Source organism: Botryllus schlosseri, chromosome 8 (assembly GCF_051294905.1).
Source record: "Botryllus schlosseri isolate E-star chromosome 8, Bs_hap1, whole genome shotgun sequence".
NCBI classification, from domain to species: Eukaryota; Metazoa; Chordata; class Ascidiacea; order Stolidobranchia; family Styelidae; genus Botryllus; species Botryllus schlosseri.
In genome coordinates, this window is record NC_137243.1 from 21,445,022 (window position 1) to 21,467,221 (window position 22,200).

The 22,200-nt window shown below is 38.2% G+C and overlaps 3 protein-coding genes across 3 annotated transcripts in view; all 3 read left to right on the forward strand.

Moving 5' to 3' along the window:
• The window catches only part of LOC145445031 (tripartite motif-containing 13-like), a 412,502-nt gene that overhangs the window by 117,037 nt on the left and 273,265 nt on the right, over window positions 1-22,200 (forward strand). The gene's annotated exons all lie outside the window — the stretch shown is intronic.
• Window positions 6,310-9,723, forward strand: LOC145445016 (serine/threonine-protein kinase NIM1-like). The gene has a single exon (XM_080323116.1). The coding sequence runs from the start codon at window positions 7,877-7,879 to the stop codon at window positions 9,566-9,568; it is 1,692 nt and encodes a 563-aa protein (XP_080179242.1). The 5' UTR covers window positions 6,310-7,876; the 3' UTR covers window positions 9,569-9,723.
• Window positions 13,022-22,200, forward strand: part of LOC145445008 (uncharacterized) — a 118,362-nt gene continuing 109,183 nt past the window's right edge. The window contains exons 1-2 of the mRNA XM_080323095.1: window positions 13,022-13,886; window positions 17,977-18,055. Of these exons, the coding sequence (XP_080179221.1) occupies window positions 13,752-13,886; window positions 17,977-18,055 (214 nt within the window). The 5' untranslated portion in view covers window positions 13,022-13,751. The remainder of the gene's footprint in view (window positions 13,887-17,976; window positions 18,056-22,200) is intronic.

The window sequence follows — 22,200 nt, forward strand, 5'->3', positions numbered from 1 at the left end:
AGTTTCCATAAGTTTCATAAGTTTTCCTAAGTTTCCATAAGTTTCATAAGTTTTCCTAAGTTTTCATAAGTTTCCATAAGTTTTCCTAAGTTTTCATAAGTTTCCATAAGTTTCATAAGTTATCATAAGTTTCCTAAGTTTTCCTAAGTTTCCATAAGTTTCATAAGTTTTCCTAAGTTTTCATAAGTTTCCATAAGTTTCCATAAGTTTCATAAGTTTCATAAGTTTTCATAAGTTTCATAAGTTATCATAAGTTTCATAAGTTTCCATAAGTTTCATAAGTTTCCTAGCACAAAATAAAGGCACCCGTCAGTAGCTAGTAGAAAATTAAAAAAAAAAACATTGTAAAGCTACAATCGCAATGATAAAATGAATACAAGCCAAAAAATCAATCAATTTTAGTTGAAACCGTCCGCACCCGCTTCATCCTATATTATAAACCTGATTGGAAAGAAAAAATTTATTACCGTGAATTATACTGGACTCATTCACCTTTACTTTGCTTAAATTTATTTCGAATGCCAAGTGAAAACCGTGGGCGTTGTCAGTGTGAAGTTGGATAACTCGGATAATTTTCACGACCAGTTGTGGAAATTGAGATAAATTCAGTTCATAACAATAAGTCAGAGCTCTTTGTTATAAGCACGAGAATGGCAAATGTCTGTACAACAACCTCGGTTCGTTCCGGACTATACAGTTCAGTACTATTTTCCGGAAAACCAGAAGTAGATTAGATTCAAAATTGTAAAGCATTGAAAAATATCAGAAATAAATTAGAGATTATCAGCATTTCGCTCTAAGTAGACAATTATGTCGGAATCAGGGTATCTGGTATTCTCCTAAATTAACGATGCAATTTACATAAACATTGTTCGTAATTGTGGAGGAATTAAAGCTTCGTCCAGAGAGTTAGCATTTTTATTTAATCTGTTGTGAAGAACAGTACATCAAAACAATGAGACGTCTACCAGCGCATCTGAGATATTGTGCACATTGCGCAATCTTGAACTTTCCCCGCGCGGCAATCAAATTGGGTCACGCGTTAGCAATTTAGCATATGAAGATTGCGACACAGTCGCGTTTGCTGATTGACGCTGAATTGGTATCTTTGGAAATAATAGTCGACGTCAATGCCACTCAAGTATTTAGATAAACTTAAACTATGCTTTAAGACAACCTTTTCGATTTGCGATATTATTGAAGATACTCGCGAAGTCGTGATTAGTGCTGTGCATAATAATTCGAGTTCTCGAATCTGAATTGAGTAATAATTTCAATGATTCGAGTCGAGTAGTAGAAGTCGATTTTTTCGAGTACTAAAATTATACACTCTTCGCCACTGCAAGTTAATTTATCAACGACAATTATAGTTTCGATACCATTTTCGCCTGTGGAAGCCTTGAAACCTTGAATGGCCGCATCGCAGCATCCCAGACAGTACAAAGCTATACGAACGTTACTGAAAATAACACATTTACGAAGTCATGATCATTCCACAACATTGTCACAAAGTGCAATTAACCCGTATGGTCGAAAAAATTCCAAACTATCTTTAATGAGATGGATAACAGGCATTATATATTCTTTGTGGTGGTATAAAGGGTACTCATTTGATCTTTGACATACTACATTTTGTTATGACGTCATAATGAGTGATACTCGAATACTCGACTCGACTCGAAACATTTTACGTGATTCAGAATCGAGTCACTCAGATACTCGATTTTGCCCACCCCTAGTCGTGATACACTCATATGTGACGTATGAATATGTTGCTACTTATCGTTCCAAATGATTATGATTTTAAAAATTGTATGTAGAATTGTAGATAGAATCACCGCACATCGACCAATCATCATATTTTGATGGCATTCTGGGTCCGTTTAATTGCCCTGGTATTCGTGCGGCCCCGACCGTGCTCTGCAATTCTAAATTTGGCCCTGACACCGAAAAACTTTGGGAACCACTGATCTAAATTATAATCCGTCGGTCTCGATGTGAAGTTTATTTGTAAAAATATTATTTCTGTCTTGCCGACAACCAATATCCACGCGAACTCGGTTTACCAGACGTATCGCGTGCCGAGAAGGATTAATCCAGTTTTGTACGATGCGTTGATTGATCGCAGACATACTGGCGCCTGTGAGACAATGCGGTTTTCAAAACCTCATTGCCTTCCTAATTACCACCAAGAAATGAAGCGTCGTCAATGTTCAAGTTTATAAATTCATATTGCAATCAGAACAGTCCCCAGCATTCTCTTATTAGGCGTGCTGGCACTTAGTTACCGCATGGTTTTAAGTATATTACAAGAAGGCAATGCCTACTCGCGGTCACCGAATAGGTAAAATAGCTTCGTCAGAGATCACCTCCGTGTGTCTATCGAACATCGGCGCTGTAAAATCTTCCGGTAGTTTACAGTGTGCTGCTAGCCAAAAAAGGTCAATAATGCTAGGGTGCCGCTGACTATTTTCCATTTACAGAGGGTGCCGCGAGGTTGAAGATTTTGGCAACCACTGGTCTATGTAAATCTTGATTGCCATTATTGCAATCATGATTTAAAAATCCCTATTTGGTATCGAATACCGAGGCAATGGTCTCACAATAAACTTCGAATCTGAATTAATTTACCTCATGTTTTATAAGTTTCATAATTTCCTATAAGATTCATAAGTTTCTATAAGTTTTCATAAGTTTCATAAGTTTTCATAAGTTTCATAAGTTTTCATAAGTTTCATAAGTTTTCATAAGTTTTCGTAAGTTTCATAAGTTTTCGTAAGTTTCATAAGTTTTCATAAGTTTCATAAGTTTCATAAGTTTCATAAGTTTTCATAAGTTTTCATAATTTTCATAAGTTTTCATAAGTTTCATAAGTTTTCATAAGTTTCATAAGTTTTCATAAGTTTTCATAAGTTTCATAAGTTTCATAAGTTTCATAAGTTTTCATAAGTTTCATAAGTTTCCATAATTTTCATAAGTTTCCTAGCACAAAATAAAGGCACCCCTTGAAAACGAATCCAGACTGCAGCAACATACCGACATTTCATGTTCCTATTTCACTAAACCGCCACGTATTTCAACTGGGTGAATATGAAAGCTCTATCAGTACATGATACTGCTTTTATAATATGCACGTGGTCCTATTTGTTCAGCAACACAACTTACGAAGCGAGTACAGCCAACAATATAACTTGCCCAACTCACTATCAGAAAGAATATATACACGGTTTATTTGGTCATTCTACAATTGTGTTGAAGTATTTCTGGATATCTCAACTGCCGTAGCATATTCCCGAGCTGAATCCCAAAGTGCTGTGTATCACTCGAGCTGCGATTAACATGACCATGTAAACTCGATCACTTTGCGCCTGAACCAGTCTCGAGCTGGCTGTAAAGCAGACCCCTAAAGCAAAGTTCGGCCCGCGGAACTATTCTGAACGGCCAGAGAAAAGCTGCTTGGAATTCTAAACAAGTCGGCCGATACGGAATCAAAATTCAGGAATATCGACCAATATTCGAATTCAGTTAAATACACTTGTCGTAATTGAATTTAGGGTTTTGAAGGTTCACCGGTCCGCAGCATTTTTTTTGAAGACTCATGCACATGTCCGCTGGGTCAAAAAGGCTGAAAACCACAGCGGAAACACCAATGGGTTGCGGCCTTGCGGGTTCGAGTCCGACCGTGGTCGACTTCGGAATTCCTACCTAAGTGTTGAAGGTTTATCTAGGCTCCTTCTCGCCATCTCATCCGTGCAAGCGGTGTCTTATAAAAGCGTAGAAGGACTCAAGGCGAGTCAAGTCGAGTTATTTTTAATCCCCCACCGAGCCAAGCCGCAGTCCATGTCAGGGAGCAACGGGTCGAGTCCGAATCATAGTGTTAAGATTCGAGTCTGAATCCAATTCATATTGTTTACACTCAGAGGTGGTCGAAGTAGTCAAGAAAGTTACTCAAGTAGAAGTAGAAGTAGCGACGAGTAGAAGTATTTATTGCATAATCAACCCAAAACTACATGAAGTAGAATTGTTATAAATATACTCCAGTAAGTAAGTATAGTTGAGAAAACGTTTGTATGGATTGTCAAAAGCTGTGAATTGAGCTGCGGAAGGTGAAGTGCTTGATTCATATTGATGCATACCAGCAGGTATCCAATTTTCGACAGCATAAGCATTCGTCCACATCATGGGATGAAAATGCTAGTATTGATGTGTAAATGCGATACTAATCCCATATTTAGAAAACACCATGGTATGGTGCCCTACCCATATTATAAGGCCCGTATAGTTTAGTGGAAGAGCAATATACGGAGAAGTTGTATAGGATACGGTGTAATCGGATACGGTGTAAACACTTTGCGCGATTAGTAAACATTGATAAAAATATGGTGTATCGTAAAAATGCCCTATTGTGCAGCTTTAATTCCGGAAATTAAAGACATTACTACACTTACTTCTATACTTCGACCTGAATGATCTCCAGACAAAAAAACAAAAACTACAAGAAATCAAAGTATGATACTTTGGAATTGAAAGAGAAATATAAATACTACTTCTAAAAGCGGAGAAGGTATTTCATGTCTTTAGTCCAGAAAATTTCAAAGGTGGTATGCTAAAACATGCCTAAAGCTAAAAAAGTCCGAGTCCAACTTTCCAGATTAGGACACGCCAGGGACTGCTGGATTACGATTTACGATATGACAAGTAGCCTAAATGCTTGATTGCGAAACATCAGTTTCAGTTTTGTGATGGGCCATAAATACTGTGATGAAATATTTGATATGGGCGACAAGGCGGTGTGAAGGGAACCATGCACACAACCCGCTATAGCGTATACCTTATAGGTATACCTTAATTATATTCACCGATACTTTCGTGAAATCATACTGGTTACTCCATATCCACTAAGCGCGAGGCGCGACGAAAATTCTGGGCATCAGATTTTTATGAAAATTAGATGTTGATACTACGTGAAAACAGCCCCGAAATTCCTCAGGCTATCTTTCTGATTGGGGGATTTAACTACTTCTACTTAACAAACTGGAAATAGCGAAAAGTAAGGAAGTAGATCACAAAATATTACGAAGTAGAAATAGCTGGAAGTTAGATCTACTTGAGTAAGTACCCAAGTAGCGAAAAACTACTTGAGTCCTTCAAAAAGTAGAAGTACTTCGTTACTGACCACATTTGTTTACACCTTCAGCATCGAGTTGAAGACAGCAGATTCCACTCACTTCTGGTACTCACTTCTTCAACTCGGTAGGCCCTATCAAAAGTGCACATGCACGACACACGCGCATCCACGTCGTCCAACTATCATATGGTGGACAAAAAAGATTATCGCTCCATCGCTCTATCAAATTTGCCGGACCTGAAGTGTGGAACAGTATCTCGTCGGCTATGCGACAGTCGTCGAGCATGCGGTCCACATTGAAGTCGAAATACAAGCAATTTCTACTGAATATATAGCCTACTATAGTCAGCCCTCACCATTTAACCGACCATGACCTGACGTATCGATCTCACTCACTTGCCACCTGATTGTATCGCTTGTCATTTTATTTATCTTCTTTTACTTTCATTCAGTGTGCATGCCTCCTCTTTACATCGCTCTAGAAACGTTGTAAAAATATTGATAAAATGCGTGCTTGGCTTTCAACATCATAATGATATGTGATATCCTTAACATAGTATTTTTTATTTTATTGATGGCGCGTCAGCCTGACCTCGCGGCCCATGCATCTCGAAAGGTTTCAATTGCTAAACATCGCGGAAAGTGAAATGTAATATGGCTTAAATGCAAATCTATGAACAGATCGTTACTCAGCACGGACTTGAATCAACATTCAGTTCTACAACAACGAGAGCGAGAGAAAGAGAGAGAAAGAGAGCGTGAGAGAGAGAGGGAGGGAGGGAGGGAGGGAGAGAGGGATAGATGGATAGAGAGAGGGGGGAGACAGAGAGAAGGGGGTCGTTTTCGCCTGCACCATCGAGATGCATTGACGACGGTGATGCGATACGACCGTAAGGCCACCTAGTCTGCACCCCCGTTCCTTCCTCCACGCTTTCCGTGGATGCTGAACGCCTAGCAGGATACCAGGTTTCGAGTCTTTGGTCGGACCAGGCCGGGGATCGAGAACCGACGAGTCCACGTCTCCACGACCTTCCAATCAAGAAATCGGACGCGATCGGTCCGCCCTCCGCTGTTCTGCGCAGTCCGCTATTTAGTATTGCAAATTCTACTGTTCCGCGGTCCGCCGTTTACAGTTGACCCCATTGTTGATCTCTTCAGCAGCAGCATTTTGTGATTAGTATTATTTATCTAGAACTAGTAAGGAGTACGGTACTGAATGATGTCTGCTCAGGTATTTATAGTGGAGCCATGAGACTGTGGGATCGTTTTCTTGTATCCCTGATAATTGATTACTGCTACAATGGCATGACACTGGATTTGTATGATGAGCATTAATCTATCTAATCTATAAATCAAAATCAGATGTTGCTAATACAGTAGCATGGTCTGGCTTATCGCGTTGTCATTCGTTTATTTCCGTGCAAATATTGATAATGTTTTGACGCACGGCAGAGACAAATTGCCACACTGTCTTACATTTTTATTGAAGGCGTCATAACTTTCGTACCCTATTTCCCATAATCATTCACTTTGTATGAGGATTTTCATTTGCATTGCTTCCATTTATCAGAAAAATACAATCTCGAGCGTATCGGTAATGAAATTTCGATATCATGAACCAAGATCTATATTTATGTGTTTTATACTCCATCTGGCTGGACTCTCTTAAATGTGTTAAATTAAGGGGTCTAGTCTATACTTGGTGATCTCTAGAACAAGTCTTCGCTACTTTCTTTACAGTTTTAGATAGCTTCCTAAATCCTGAGACATTATGTTGTATAGTGTTTCTGTTTTGAGCTGTTTGACGGAATTTTGTGTTATGTTCTTGATCTTGTTTGAACAATAACTCAATACGACGAGGTTGCAATACGAAATCAGTATATATTAACAGCAGAATAACTTCAAGGCAGGCGACACGATCCAGAGTGCAGTTAAACGAAAAGACGAGTAAATGACAGAACACAGGGTATAAATACAACGCAAGGCACACGCGGAAACAATGATTGGCGCTAATTACTAGTCCTATACAAAATAGAGTGAAACGATACCAACGTAAATACACGAACATAACATTTTGCATTGCAATTTTTTCACACAACTTTCATCAGGTATTGCCCTGATTGGAATCTCCGTCCATTTTTCGAAATAAATCCTGCGTGACACGATGATTCTCCGCGTGACAAGGCCAGCTTTTTACCGTATACCGTATTGCGCAAAATTTCCGTACCAAATTTGACAGCTCTGCAGGAACTGACAGCAAAATGCTGAAAGAACATACTATTATATATGTATGATCGATTGAATAGCGAAGAAAGAAACGAAACAAGCAGATATCCTGCAATTGCAAATCTGAACTTGTTAGCCTATGTTATACAACGGAACCTTTCGAGTATATATCTCATACGGTACTGTAATAATTCTGAAAAATTATAAATCCAACTTTTACCGCAACTTTCGGTAAAATTAAGTGCAATTTTCTAACGATTTTAGTGCAACAAAAACTTGCACTAGTGATCTATGATCTGACATGTTCCAGTGGCTACTCAACATTTGACCGAACTTTGTTTTAGCAGATTTACATGTCGTTAATTGTGACTTCCTGGTGTTGGTCTAATCAGTTCATTCTCCGCACCTCACTAACAGGAAAGATACGTTACCGTATATGAAATCATGGCGGGAAATATGAACACAAGCCAATAGCCTGCACAGTGATGAAAGAGACTGCAACTTTTCTCATGATGGAGGAATATGATTAATTCTACTGCTGACTGTTATTTCACCATGACCAAGTCCGCCGACACTCCGAATCATAGTAACTGGAAAGAATGGGTCGATAGTTCAAAATTAGCCGATAAAGAGACTTCACTCACACGGAATACGATAAGTCCTGTGTCTCCACCGATTCTTAGCACCAGCAGGTCCTTAGATGGCTCAACTCGCAGAGAATTCTTGTTAAAAAAGTCAGCTTCATTCCCGATGAAAATTGATCGCAATGACTACAACCGTCAGAGTAAAGAAAAATCACCAACCAAGTCGCAAACGCCGTTCAGTTCACTTGTACAAGCGTTTCACACGGATCATAAGTTAAAATCGGACATCGCGTCAGGTAAAAGAATGGGTTTTTACCTCTGGAAAGGAGACATAGGAACTGGCAACTTCTCCAAGGTGAAGGTAGCTCTGCATTCGTTGACGAAAGAGCGTGTTGCAGTTAAGATCTTGGACAAAACCAAAATGGACGAAAGGACTAAGCGATTGCTATCGGGTGAAATATCTAACATGGAAAAACTACACCACCCTAACATAATAAGACTTTTTGAGGTTATGCACAGTAAATCAAAGCTGTATCTCGTAATGGAATATGCCGGTGGTGGCGAGTTATTCAGCAGGCTGACGTCGCAAGGTAAAATGGCAGAACACGAAGCCAAGACTGTGTTTTCTCAGATTCTGTCCGCCATCGATCACATGCACCAGCACAAAATCATTCACCGCGATTTGAAGGCGGAAAACGTGTTTTTCGCGGAAAAGCGTGTGGTTAAAGTCGGCGATTTTGGATTTAGCACGATAGCGCACGGATCTATTGATCAACTCGACACTTTTTGTGGGTCACCGCCTTACGCAGCACCGGAATTATTTCGAGATTCATACTATTATGGAGAGTATGTCGATGTATGGGCATTAGGCATTCTTTTGTACTTCACAGTGACAGGTACCATGCCTTTCCGGGCGGAAACAGTTGGTAAATTAAAACGCAAGATACTTCAAGGGAATTTCACTGTGCCCTCGCACGTATCGTCTGATTGCAAACATCTGATTCAGAGTATCTTGCGACTAGACCCAAAACGTAGACTATCTCTTAACGATATCGCACAGTCGAGCTGGTTAACAGGCGTGTCTCTACCGTCTAGGAATTCATTCCTGAATTTAAATCCGGCTAGCGTAGCTCGGGAAGAGGCTCATCCAGAAGAGGCATATGCTTTGTACATGCTCGATAAACTAGGGGTGGGAGAAGAAGAGCTATCATTACTACCCTTGGATAACGTGACCAACGATTTCCAAGTGAATAAAGCCTTGGAGAAGGAACGCAGAAACACAGACTCCGATATACACGTTAATCTCGATCAAAACAATGCCGTAATCGGCACTTACCGGATATTGCTAAACCGAGCTCACCTCAAACTGAACGAATGTTCGAAGGATGATTTACGCAAATTTTCCGCGATCTCGAATCGTGTGACCGGCAGAAACGTAGATTCTGTTGACCGAAGTACGAGATATTGTTCGTACTGTAAGACAATGTCTTTGGTGTCGTTGAAATCGAAAACGGCAAGAATCGATGGACATTTGTGCGATGATTCTGCCGCGAGTAGTAAATCTTTGTCTAAAAAACAAAAGCCGCCCCCGCTTGAACATGTTAAGTCTAAATTTTGTGCGATCTTGTAGCACTGTGGTGTTCAACCTGGGTTGTGTGCGAGTCTGGGTTTTTGTTGGAAAAAAACACCAAAGCTACTCGCGTATCACCAGTGGTTTCAACCTTGGGATTGTTTGCCATTTTTCTGGGGGTCGCGAAGCCGTTGACAAGTAGGCCTTTAAGGTCTGACCTGAATCTAAGGGTGGGCCTCCGAAGAGTTTCAATTCTGAAATTGGGCCGCGACTGCATGAACATTGTGAACCACTGTTGTAGCAATATCGCTGAGCCGATTTCCAACCAATTTCGATTAGGTAATGTTTTGTTTTGTAAAGCAAATTATCTTCATGGAAATTGTAAACGTCTGTGATAAAGTCACAAATTTTATGGTAAATTCAGCAGTCTCTTGATGGCGGTATGTCACGAGTCGTTCAGTCTGTTTTGAAAAGTTTTTGTGATTTAGTTATTCTCACACCGATTTACGTGTTCTGCGCACAAGTAGGCCTCTATAATTGTCCTGATATAATTGTAGGTTTATTTTATAATCAATACACTATACCGGTACACAGCCTTCGTTTCAAATCCAAAATATGACCTGGTACCATCTTTTGGTGTCATAACTTTATGACATATTGTAGAGAAAACTGAGACTATGAGGCACGGTAGCATGTTCAATTGTTCATGCTGGGTCATATATTATCTAGTTGTAAATGATTTTTTCTCCTTGGTATCGTTCATTGGTGCTCCAATTTTTGTTACTCTCTGGAAAAAGGTTTAAAATTTGCTTTTTTCTGAACGTGCTCACTTATATTTTGTTTCTTGTATATCCACTGTGGAAAGGCATTTTCCAATGGTTCATGGTACACCTATTTCACCCATATTTTATCTGTCTGAGATTTCTATTCTTTATTACCATTACTCACTTTCCCCATTAGCCATAATTGTCATGAGTTCCAGATTCTTTCATTCACTCTCAAATAACTCAAGATAATTATTATGTATGGCTACTTTTTCCTTGCAATTAATGTGACCCTTGTCTCTAACAAGTCTAATCTATAGTCAATAATCCCACAAGTACAATGGTGTTAGATTCTTATCCTTGTGGTATTGATTAATGATCATGAAGATTTTGGATTAGCTAGTTCTCATGTTTAGTACATAACCTCATAATAAAGTAAGACGTATTATCATTGCACTTTGTGTTTCCAGGATCTCAAAAAAAATAATGAAAATTTGTCCATGTAGCCTATCCTTACCACACAGTTCTCTCGTAGTGCAAGACATTAAAATTCAATTTCGGAAAATGGTATCTATGTTGCAATACAACATTCTAGTATTTGTTCCAAATGCACTCAAATGCAGGATAAGTATTGTAATTTCAAGGCGCCAATGTAGAAGTCCTGAGATACTTCCATTTTAGCTCACAGGATAAAATTACATCCTGCTGCAGAGTAACCGTAGGTAATATTATGATCAGTATACCACTTAAAATATATGGGTTGTTATGCTCTTTGGAATTTATATGCTGTTGTCAACACCACAACGCCTTGCCACACAAATAATAGTTTATCAGCACCAAACATTGAACAGTATACACATTTGTGATTGGAACACCATGTCTAGCTGTGTGGTATTCTTTCTCACAATCACAAGGCTGGTTGCTTAATGTCCATTTAGGGCTGTTCAAAAATACCTTTTTTTCCCTGGATTCCAGCCATTCAATGATTAAATTGTCTGGTTACCCTAAAAAGCTTCACATCAAATTTGGTTCAATTCTAACGAGTATAAGACTCCGCAAATCCAATTAAAATATTTAATTTATTAGGGAAAATAGAAAAAAAAATTCAACTTTCAAAGTTTTTCGTTTAATAATTCTCGGATTATCCACCGATCAAGAAAAAACACAAATAACTCCGCTCCTGTGGGTTGGAATTGACTCAGATTTGTTTTGCATCGTCTTTGAAGACAGCTCAACAAATTCATGCCGTTGACAAACAAATTTGACATTTTTATTTGCAATTTAACCTAATAAATTAAAAATTTTAATTGGATCTGCGGAGTCTTATACTTGTTAGAGTTGAACCAAATTTGGTGTGCGGCGTTTTTTAGGGTGACGTGGCAATTTAATCAGTGAATGGCTGGAATCCGAAAAAAACAGTTATATTTGAACAGCCCTAATGTTCATGCAACCTTATTTAATCCAACTCCAGCCATTGCTCCGACCCCACAGTAAACTCAAATATTTATAATGACAATTGTGGTACTTGACTTGATGTAACTGTATAAATTTGCAGATGGAAATGTGAAAAATGGTTATCTAAGGCCACCTTTTGCCCGTAAAGCAAACACTAGCATTGTCTTTATTTGATGGTAATTATTTATAATGGCTTGCTCTCTGCAGACTAGAATTTACGATGGTAATAACCATGTAGGAATCCTGCATTCCAAAGTCCCATCTATGATGGCCTACTCCGATACTATGTTCGATGCGCTTGTCAGTAGTGACTGACATTTCGAGTGGTGCGATTTCAATACTTTTTACAATTGCATGAATACTGGTATTACTTTGATATAAGTGTCTCAAAATTCTGCTGATTTGCAACCATGTGTGTTCATCAGGTAGCAAAAACCATGTGCTAACACGGCGGCTTGGCATATCAACACATTGAGCCCATTGAATTCGATGTGTGATGGTAACATGATCTGGTACAGCTGATTTCTTGTTACAGTCTACTTAATATTGTGGCAACCAAGTACTGGAATCACACTTTTGTCATTCTTGTTTGCGTTATTTCTAAAGCGTGTAACTAGGTAATTAGAAAGTTTTGTTTTGAAGTCATTAGACCGTGAGCACTGCAACATGGAATAAAGTTTTATTGTGTTTTTCTTGAAATTCTGGAACTAGTGACAATAGCGGGCTATCTATGATCCATACCAGATTTCTGCATATCTATGTTATTGAACTTTGAACCTACAAGAATTGATTATTTAACCAATCTTCATATTTTGCGACGGACACACTAATGAGAGATTAATTATGCTTCTTGTGTGCAGGGCCTGGCAAAATCAAGTTTCTAGGTAATTCAGAAGTATTAAGGTTCCAGTATTTGAGTATTAGGCCTACTCATGACATAATAACAGTATGGATGATTTGGACAGAGTACTCAAATCATTGTCCCCATATTTATTCCTGAGTGTCGATCACAAATCGCCATTCGACCAGCTTGAAAAGTAGCGAGCCCAGAACATAATAAAAAATATGACCTACTCTATAAATCCATGAAAAATATTCGAATAGGAATATGAATACGGTATGTGGAAGACTAAATACAAAATGCATCAAGAGTAATTGTATGTGGTCGATGTAAAAATGTATTCCAATATTGCAATTGTCAGTGTTGGTGTATCATGTTGGAATTCACTCTTCAAATTTTAAGTATAGCCGAGTAAGCCGACCATGTGATTAAACTTCAGTGTGAAATTAGAAATAAATATTGAAGAAAAAAAGTCAGGCTATTGTGTACTAAACTATATACCGTATTTCAAGAATAGTTTCAACAGGTCGATATTACTATTAGCCTGAAAATGTGCTTGCAATATTTCGATGTAAATAGTACGATCTTCACGCTGTACCAGATCATTTATCTCAAGGATTCAAGGATCATTATTACTGTGGGGAGCTATGAATTTTGCTGGCGTTTATTAAGACTTTGAATAGCCTACGACCTATGAGAGAAATTTCCAACCACTAAATGGAATGTAACCACTACACCCCTGATTTAATGTTGATGTAATTTTTACGGAGTACCTTTGCTCACAGCGCAATTCTGGCAATAGTTTGACACCGTTTTTCCGATATTAGTTTTGCATGGCACAAGTGATACTCAAATTTTATGAGTTATTAATGTGTGACAAGACCTCCGTAAGTGGTCGAATCCTAGTTTCTTATACTGGCGGTAACATTCCCTCTATTAAAATTATTGTGGTGCTGTGTAGCCTATGTTTTAGTGGTACATAATTTGGTTTTGATTTTATATCTTTTGTGCAATATCAATGAATGATCTGTGGTATATATTTGATAGTGGTGGTGTGATTGCGTTATGATTAATTTTATCTGATGATGATTGACATTTGTCCCTGTCGTTGTCAGGATTAGTGTCCTGTAGAGCACACATACTTGTGAATAAAGTTTTTATGAGATAAATTGGCTCTGATGATATGGAAAGCGCGGGTGTCGGAGTTTGCCCCAGCGTGATGCTGTCAGGGTTTGAAAGCAAGGCAGAGAAAAATATCGCGTTGAAGATAATATTGCAGCTTGGTGGCAGATACATTGTCCACCACATAAATTCGCAGGTAGGAACTTGCTTGAGGTGGTAATATAATAGGCTTACCATACGTCCTCTTTTAAGAGGATTTGTCCTCTTTCTTGACTTTTTTGAAAGTGTCCTCGGAGGACACCCTTTTGTCCTCTTTTTTGAGATTTTGTCCTCTTTTTTGAGATTTTGTCCTCTTTTTTGAAAATTTAGGTCAGATTTAGAGGAAATTGCGAGTGATATGCCGCAAATTAGCCCAGAAGTTGAGCTCCAGCGGGTATTTCGGAGTGAAAAACAGTGCTTTTAGTGAAAAGATGACCTTTTTTTTTTTTAGTCATCCATCTGACAATGTGGAGAGAAAAACGGTATTTTGAACTCTGAGCGGAAAAGATGACCTTTTTTTTTCTTAAGTCAACCGATCTCAAAGTGGGAAAAATTTACCAGTTTTTGAGAATTCTTCTCCGGTTTTGCATGTCTGAAATTTCTGAAAAAGTGTCCTCTTTTTACATTTCCAAAATATGGTAAGCCTATAATATAAGAGCGTGAATGGTTGGCTCCTTCATCTAGGGCTGTTCAAAAAATAACTTTTTCTGCAGATTTCACTGGCTATGTGATAAAATTGTTAGGCTGGTTAAAACAGCGCTGCACACCAACTTTGGCTCAATTCCAACCAGTAGAAGCGAGATTCTTGCTGTAGAAAGTTTTGAATTTATCATTAAAAAATAAATAAATTCAAAATTTCTCTGTCAACCCCATAAAATTGTTAGGCTGTCAGTAGAGATGATGCACACCAAATTTGGCTCAATTCCAACCACTAGATGTGAAGTTATTGCAGGAGAAAAATTTGGATTTGAATAAAATAGTATATATTTACTGTGACTAACTCTTTAATTACTTATTATAAAATCATGGAATTGGGAATTTTTCTACTACAATAACTTCGCTTATAGTGGTTAGAATTGAGCCAAATTTGGTGTGCATCATCCCTACTGACAGCCTAACAATTCAATGGGGTTGACGGAAAAATCTTGAAATTTTATTTTTTAATGATAAATTCAAAACTTTCTAATGCAAGAATTTCGCTTCTACTGGTTGGAATTGAGCCAAAGTTGGTGTGCAGCGTTGTTTTGACCAACCTAACAATTTTATCACATAGCCAGTGAAATTTGAAGGAAAAGTTTTTTTTCGAACAGCCCGAATGGACAATTATACAAAGACTGATTTCAAGTCATCGTAAATATTATTTGTAGAGGACGTCGCAGTAGATCTCACTGAAATGTAACTTAGGTTATGGAATTTGATCGACGGAAAATGGTAGTGCTATCCAGGCTAGGTCTAAACTGGCTATGCATCCAGTAGAATCGGATTAATTTTTCCCAAAATTGATCAAAATGACTTTGAGACTCTGGGATTCGAAATGTTGAGAGTAGTTCTCTGATAAGTCTACATGACTCTTACGGGTGAAATTGTCACAAGAGATACCCCCTGTATCACATAGATGAATATTACGCCTATACCTGTATAATTAGGCAGTGTTGGGATTACTCGAGTCATGACTTGAGTCGAGTCACCTTTTTCGTATGACTTGACTTGACTCGGCGTTTCACAAATGCGGATTGACTCGTGACTCGAAGCAAAATTTACGAGTCATCTTCAAGTGATCGGTGTTGATGAAAATCGCTGTATCTATCATATGTTCCGATTGTTCTCGATACGATGATGTAACCTGTGAGAACGACCAGTTTCATTCATTCAATGATCCTGCGTTTTGCTAAGTCTCTATTGTTCTATCACAAGTAAATTGATCGTAAATGAATAATTGAAGCTTACAGCGTACGTTGTTAACTAGTAGGAAAGCAATATAGGTTAATGCAAAGTATCAATCTCTGTTCCATAGAATGGTCAGGGGTCAGTGGCCATTGGTGCCTGATGTTTACCATAACCAAACCTCTTTAAGATATTATTTGAATTCGAATATAGGTTATATTTCTCGCCAACGATTGGCGCAGGCCTAAATTGTATCACATGGGTATGTAATTGGGTAGTGCATCATATCAATTCTTTTCAGCTATATTATGAGGTTTCCTATTCTAATCTTTATTTTGGCTAATAATTATATAGACGGGGGTTACTTACGTAGCTTAGCCATTCTACGCATGCGTGAGCTATACACGCCTTTTTGCAGTTATAGGCCTATATATCTAATTCTGTGTTCGGTCCTCGATTTAAGCTAAATGGCAAATGCAATGACTTGACCATACCTCGCACTTCGAAAAGACAATTTGACTTGAACTGCGACTTGACTCATGACTTGACTCGAGTCACCTTCAAAAATAAATGGGCTTGACTTGACACGAGTCAGAATATGCAATGACTGTAGATGACTTGTGACTCTAAGGCAGTGACTTGATCAAAACACTGGTTATTGGTAAGACGATTTTTTTTTACCTACAAAACGGAAGATTTTGTCCTAAAAAATGAACATTTTGACATTTTTTGATGTTCAAGAACTTCATTTTGACAAAATGTTGCTGCCGTGTGTGTGAATTAGGTATTTTCACACACAATATTAGAATTGTAGGCCCACCTCCATTTCTAGTTTTGGCTGTCTGTCCTTACGAAGTTGTTTCGTCTGAACTTTAAAACTGACAAATCATTGCCGTACATGAAAAAATGTAGAATTCCAGTAGTTGCATTAGCCTACGCATGAAAAGCAGAACACACTGTTAGATGGAGTGTTCATCCATTTGTACAACCAGTAGGCTACTTTTTGGAAGTGGAATGCAGATTAAGGTATACTTGTGTTCTTTTGTGGTGAATATACGACGTGAAGCATGCAAACGATACGTGAAAGCTTTTTGACACTTTTTGAGCCATTCCGTGATGTGACCAACACTGGTTGTAATCAGGACTGGGCAGAAATGAGTAGGCCTACTTAAATGATTCGATCCTGAATCATGTATTAGGCTTCGAGCTGAGTCGAGTTTACAATTGATTGGCCTATCATTCATTAGGACAGTATGACATAACGGTATGAAGGATGTAGCAAGTTCAAATACCGGTTTGCAAATTTATCCTTCCAAAAATAATATAATGATAATTGTAGGCTTACACCACGTGAAGGGAATTTGTAGCTTTATGTTTGGTATGCTGTGCTACGACCAATCAAGGTTTCAAGACCACAGTTGAAAATACTGTTGAATCTATAATTTTTGTTGACAAATTAACATGTAGGCTACAACTTCAGTACTCTTACTACTCTTACTAAATAGGAATTGATTCTGGATTCAGATCGAGTACTCCAATCATTGTGTGCAGCCCTAGTTATAGGGCCTATATAATATGTGATCGGGCTACCGATGGCCACACACCCACAGGGTAGGTCAAGTGCTCTTGGTGGCTATGAGAGCAACCGAGTCATTGCTGGCTTCATAAGTTCACCGGGGAATCACATTCACGCTTCATGTTTTTTACCTGGGTATCAAAGACTCTTCAAAATATGAATATTCATAGCTCAACATAAGATGTAACTGCACTACAGTTCGCTATATATCCCTCTTATGACAGTGTGTCTCGCCGCTACGCTCTTGAGATTCAAGTGGGTACAATTTATGACGATAGCATGCGAACTTTGACTTGGATCTATCATACTTGGTATAATACTTTTCTGGCTCATTTCAATTATCTGAAGTCAAATTGATATGCTTGTATGATCTCAACTACTGCAGACGCAGTAAATTATTGTCATGCCAAACTCATTTCTTCGACTTTCTTCAATCGACTTTTGTTTTGGTGTTTTGTGAAATCATGCCAGGCAATACTAAAGACCAAAATATTTGCAATTCCTTGGGAAATATACATATAGAATTATTTGCATAACAGTTAGACAAGGATAATTGGATATAGGACAAGCAGGCATATTGTATAGGCTGCTGTTATTTCCATACTCAGATCTCTAATATTGTCCATTTCAATCTGACTTTATCACAGTAAATATAACTGGAATTGTAAGTATCTATGTAGGCCGGGTTTGGCATATGTTTATTTTATGGATCATTTCCATTATGAGTTGCCAGTCTACAAGATCACACAGCTGTACTATGGATCTGACATTGTTTCCATCATTTCAGGCGTTTGTGATGTCTTGCACTCATGTTATTTGCACTAAACCCAGCAGGAGAGAAAAGTATCTTGCCGCGTGTGCTTCAGGTAGGCTTCTTGTATTTGTACACAGAGCAAGCACTTGAGAATGGAATACCACTGACGCACCCAGTGTCTGTAATGTTTTGTATTTCTTGGCTTTAAGCACGGATATGAATAATAATAATAGTGTACTGTTTTGACAACCGCTTATTGCTACTATTGGTAACGCACTAGACTGATTAATGTCATAGGTTGTGTCCCAGACCATAAATGTTGGGATTTCATTAGCACTGGAGCCTATAAAATCAATTACTGATACCTATGTTATTTAAACAGTTCAATGTCATGGATATGTGTTTGTTTTAGACATTTGTTACTGAATACATTGATGCCTACCAAGCATCGTACCAAACATCGATGGAATCACTAAGAACACAATAGGATTGAATATGAAATACCTTATTTCAAGGCAATATCAGTCACCTTACTACCCCGTATGTGTCAAGACAACCTCTAGGCCTATGTCAACAAGATTTAGTCAGCTTGGATAATGTTACCCGCAAGTTCACATTCAGCAACCACCATGTTAGAATTTTACTGGCTACTTGATAATATTGTTAGGTTCGCTAAAATAACGCTGCTTACCAATTTTGGCTCAATTCTAACCTATCGAAGCATTGCTATATAAGAAAAAGGGTTTGGTTTTACTTATTTAAATTACACTGGCTATCCCATGAAATTTTTAGGTTGTCTGAGAAAACGATGCTCAACATACTTGGCTCAATTCCAACCAGTAAAAGCGAGGTTATTGGAGTACAAAATTTTGGATTTGAAAAAAATAGTATTTACGGAGACAAATTCTCGTCTCTATCGATGTTTATTATAGATCTACCCACCGTTTATACTATGAATTAAAATCTCAAATTTTGAACATCAATAGGCCTCTACTGGCTGGGATTGTGCCAAATTTGTTTTGCATTGTTATTTTCCGACAACCTAACCATTATATCAGGGGCGGGCAACTTCTCTGGTCAGTGGGCTGTATATGAGAAAATGAAATACTTGGCGGGCCGGATTACAGAATATATATACAATAATCACGTATTTCTCCGCCTATACAAGGAATATATCGTATTTATTGTAAACTAAGTTTGATGCAGAGAGACTAAAAATAGTATTTAATGAATTTATCCGCAATAACTGTTGAATTCAATCAGACATTTGTGGTCGGTCAAAGTTGTTCACGAGTTGCTAACAAACTCTGGCTGCATGTCGTGTGTAGAAACCCTTAGTAACGACTGCACGTGAACATCAGTTATGTTGGAACGCAGCCTTGTCTTGTTAATGGTCATGGTCGAAAATGTGTGAAGGCCCGAACAAAACAAGTAGTTTCATGACCAATGACCATCTTTCTCAGGTTGGTAAACTTGGATTCATTCTGTGACTCATAAAATTTCTCAATACTTTCAGATTAGAATTTCACTTTTAGGGCCCCTGTCCGCGGGCCGTATGTTACCCGACACTGCATTATATCAAGTAGCCAGTAAAATTTGAAAATATATATATTTATTTTAAGTAGATAATTCCGAATCGTTTTTCTTATAGCAATGCGTCTATCGGTTGGAATTGAGCTAAAATTGGCGTGCAGCGTTTTTAAAGCAGCCTAACAAGTTTATCAAGGTGCCAGTAAAATTTGAAAAAACAAAGGTAATTTTGAGCAGCCCTAATGTACACACAATAAATCATGTCTCAATCTTTGAGATACTAGGAAGCTTTTGATGTAGCCTGCCGAAGCCTGGTATCTGTAACTGTAAGCCTACGATGAAGTAGGTGATTGATTGATTGACTATTCCTAGCCGATTTGACTCCTTCTTTTTTCATTATATCAAGAACTTTTTGTGTTTTGACATCATGCAAATTGTAAGAAACATTGGGCATGATTAGAAGATGTTGTCAATGGACATACTAGTCAGCCTTGCTACACAACTAGAAGTAGAAGTAACACCATAAAAGTCTACACAATTGCAGTAGAAATTGCAATTTCAAATACATGTCATATGAATTTCAAGTACAGGCTAAGTAGAAATGGAGATATTTGAATAGTTTCTTGGAGGTACTTTCAATTTATTTTTCAAATATTTTTTTTTTCAATTTCAATTGAAATGAACCCGGATATTTTCAGCTGACACTACTCAACAGTAATCGTCAGCAACTAGTAGAGATTTGGAAAGAACATTGCATATCAACAATCAAAATATGACGTCACCGATATGAAGTTTCGAATAATCTGGGTGTTTATGTTGCTCATTTACTGATGAAAGTCGGTCGAACAGCTTCCAGCGGAATTTGTTAGTATTGTTTGTTGCGATATTCTCTGTAATCGAAGACGGAGCTGGAATTGCCTTGCACGTGTATCGATATGCGGTATAACATGCATCCGTTGCGCCGTAATCCTCATTGGTATTTACGACGTTGGCAAAGCCGCTGTAACGCATAAACTGTGAGATGCAATTCCTAATCGTTTACGATCAATACGCGGGCCGCAAAAGAGTAATCACGACTCAATTTACCGACGTCTTAGTTTTACGAGAAGCCAACTATAAAATTGCAGACAAACCCAATCGACACTCATATCAGGACAGACATATTTTCTGAATAAAATATGCTGGTCGCTCACAGAACCAGACTTGGACAATTTGATAATTCCAGTTGTTTAATTGCACGAATTAAAGCAAAATGCCGGTAAACTAATTCTAATATAATTTGAGAAACTTTTCTACACTCTAATTCTGAGCTAATTTGAGGAAAACTTCCTAGCTGTAATTGTAATTCTAATCTAATTTGTAAAAAATGCTACAATTCTAATTCGTGTCTAATTTGGCAAAAATGTATAGCTATAACCTATATTTCAAATTATAATCTAATTTAGAATTTAAGCCAACCCAAGTCTGCCTTGTATGACCAACTAATAGGGCTTAGAGAAGGCGGTCAAGTCACTGGGTAGTCACCAGCTCAAATAAAGGAACTGTAGTAGAGAACTGGCCTTCTAATTGACAATCAAGTTCCAGTGGAAGTGGCTATTTCAAAGCATGCCTAAGTAAAAGTAAATAACGAAGGCCTAAAAAATCTCCAGGCAACCCCTCTCGTTTACAGCTTTTGATTTCAGTCTAAACAGAGACTCCGCGGTCGCCGAGCACGTCCATATTCAAGTCAAAATACAAGCGGGCTCTAGATTACCGGACCACGATCTGATATATCGACCTCGCCAATCCGTCACTCGCCCTCATTTTGTCGCTGTCCTTTTTAAAGCTGTCTTCGATTACTTTTCATTCAGTGCGCGCCATAATATATATTTATTGCATCGCAATCTCGTGGTGATCTGATCTATTCAGGTATTGGGCCCCGTATGAGTTTCAACAAAACTTGTGCCGCGTGGCATTTTATCTCTACCCGTTAGGCACACCATTGCGGACGCACTTTTTGCGTAACGAATTAAGTCAATTAAGTCACAATTCAGGGATGCAAGATCAAGGCATCTCGTACCCCTTGATTTGATGCTTCGGGCCCCTTGAAATAAACGAAGACCACAACTCATCGCAATCCGCAAAAACATCCATTGTTCCGGCTTGACATGAAGATCGTAAGGATCATATCGCCGGCACCCGTCTATACCGTTATAAAGCCAGTTACACGCTATTATTAATGTATATGTGTTTGTTTTTTGTTTTGAGTATTATTTTTTTTGCATACTCATTCTGTTTAATCCGGTTGACGAAGAAATCTCTCTCTCTCTCTCTCTCTCTCTCATTGTAATTAACATGTGCGTAACCAACACATATAATCATGATATACGAAGAAACCATAATCACTAGGGCAAGTTTTTGTTGCAGTTAAATCCGTGGAAAGTTGCATTTATTTTTGACAAAAGCTGTAGCAAAACACCACATTTTGCTCGGTTGACGGAAAAAAACACGTCAACTTCCCAATTCCACTCCCGAAATACAGTTTTCCATCCGCATTCTCTATTGATTGACTAAAAAAAGGTCAACTTTCCGGCTTAGCTCCCGAAATATCCGTAAGAGCTTCAGTGCCGACTTACGGTATTTCAGTCGGATTTGACCGTGTATATCACCAAAATTGAAATATTTTCAAGGAAAATCGAAAAAGTTGCAAGATGTTGCAAAAAGTTGCATGAAAAAATGGACAAAAGT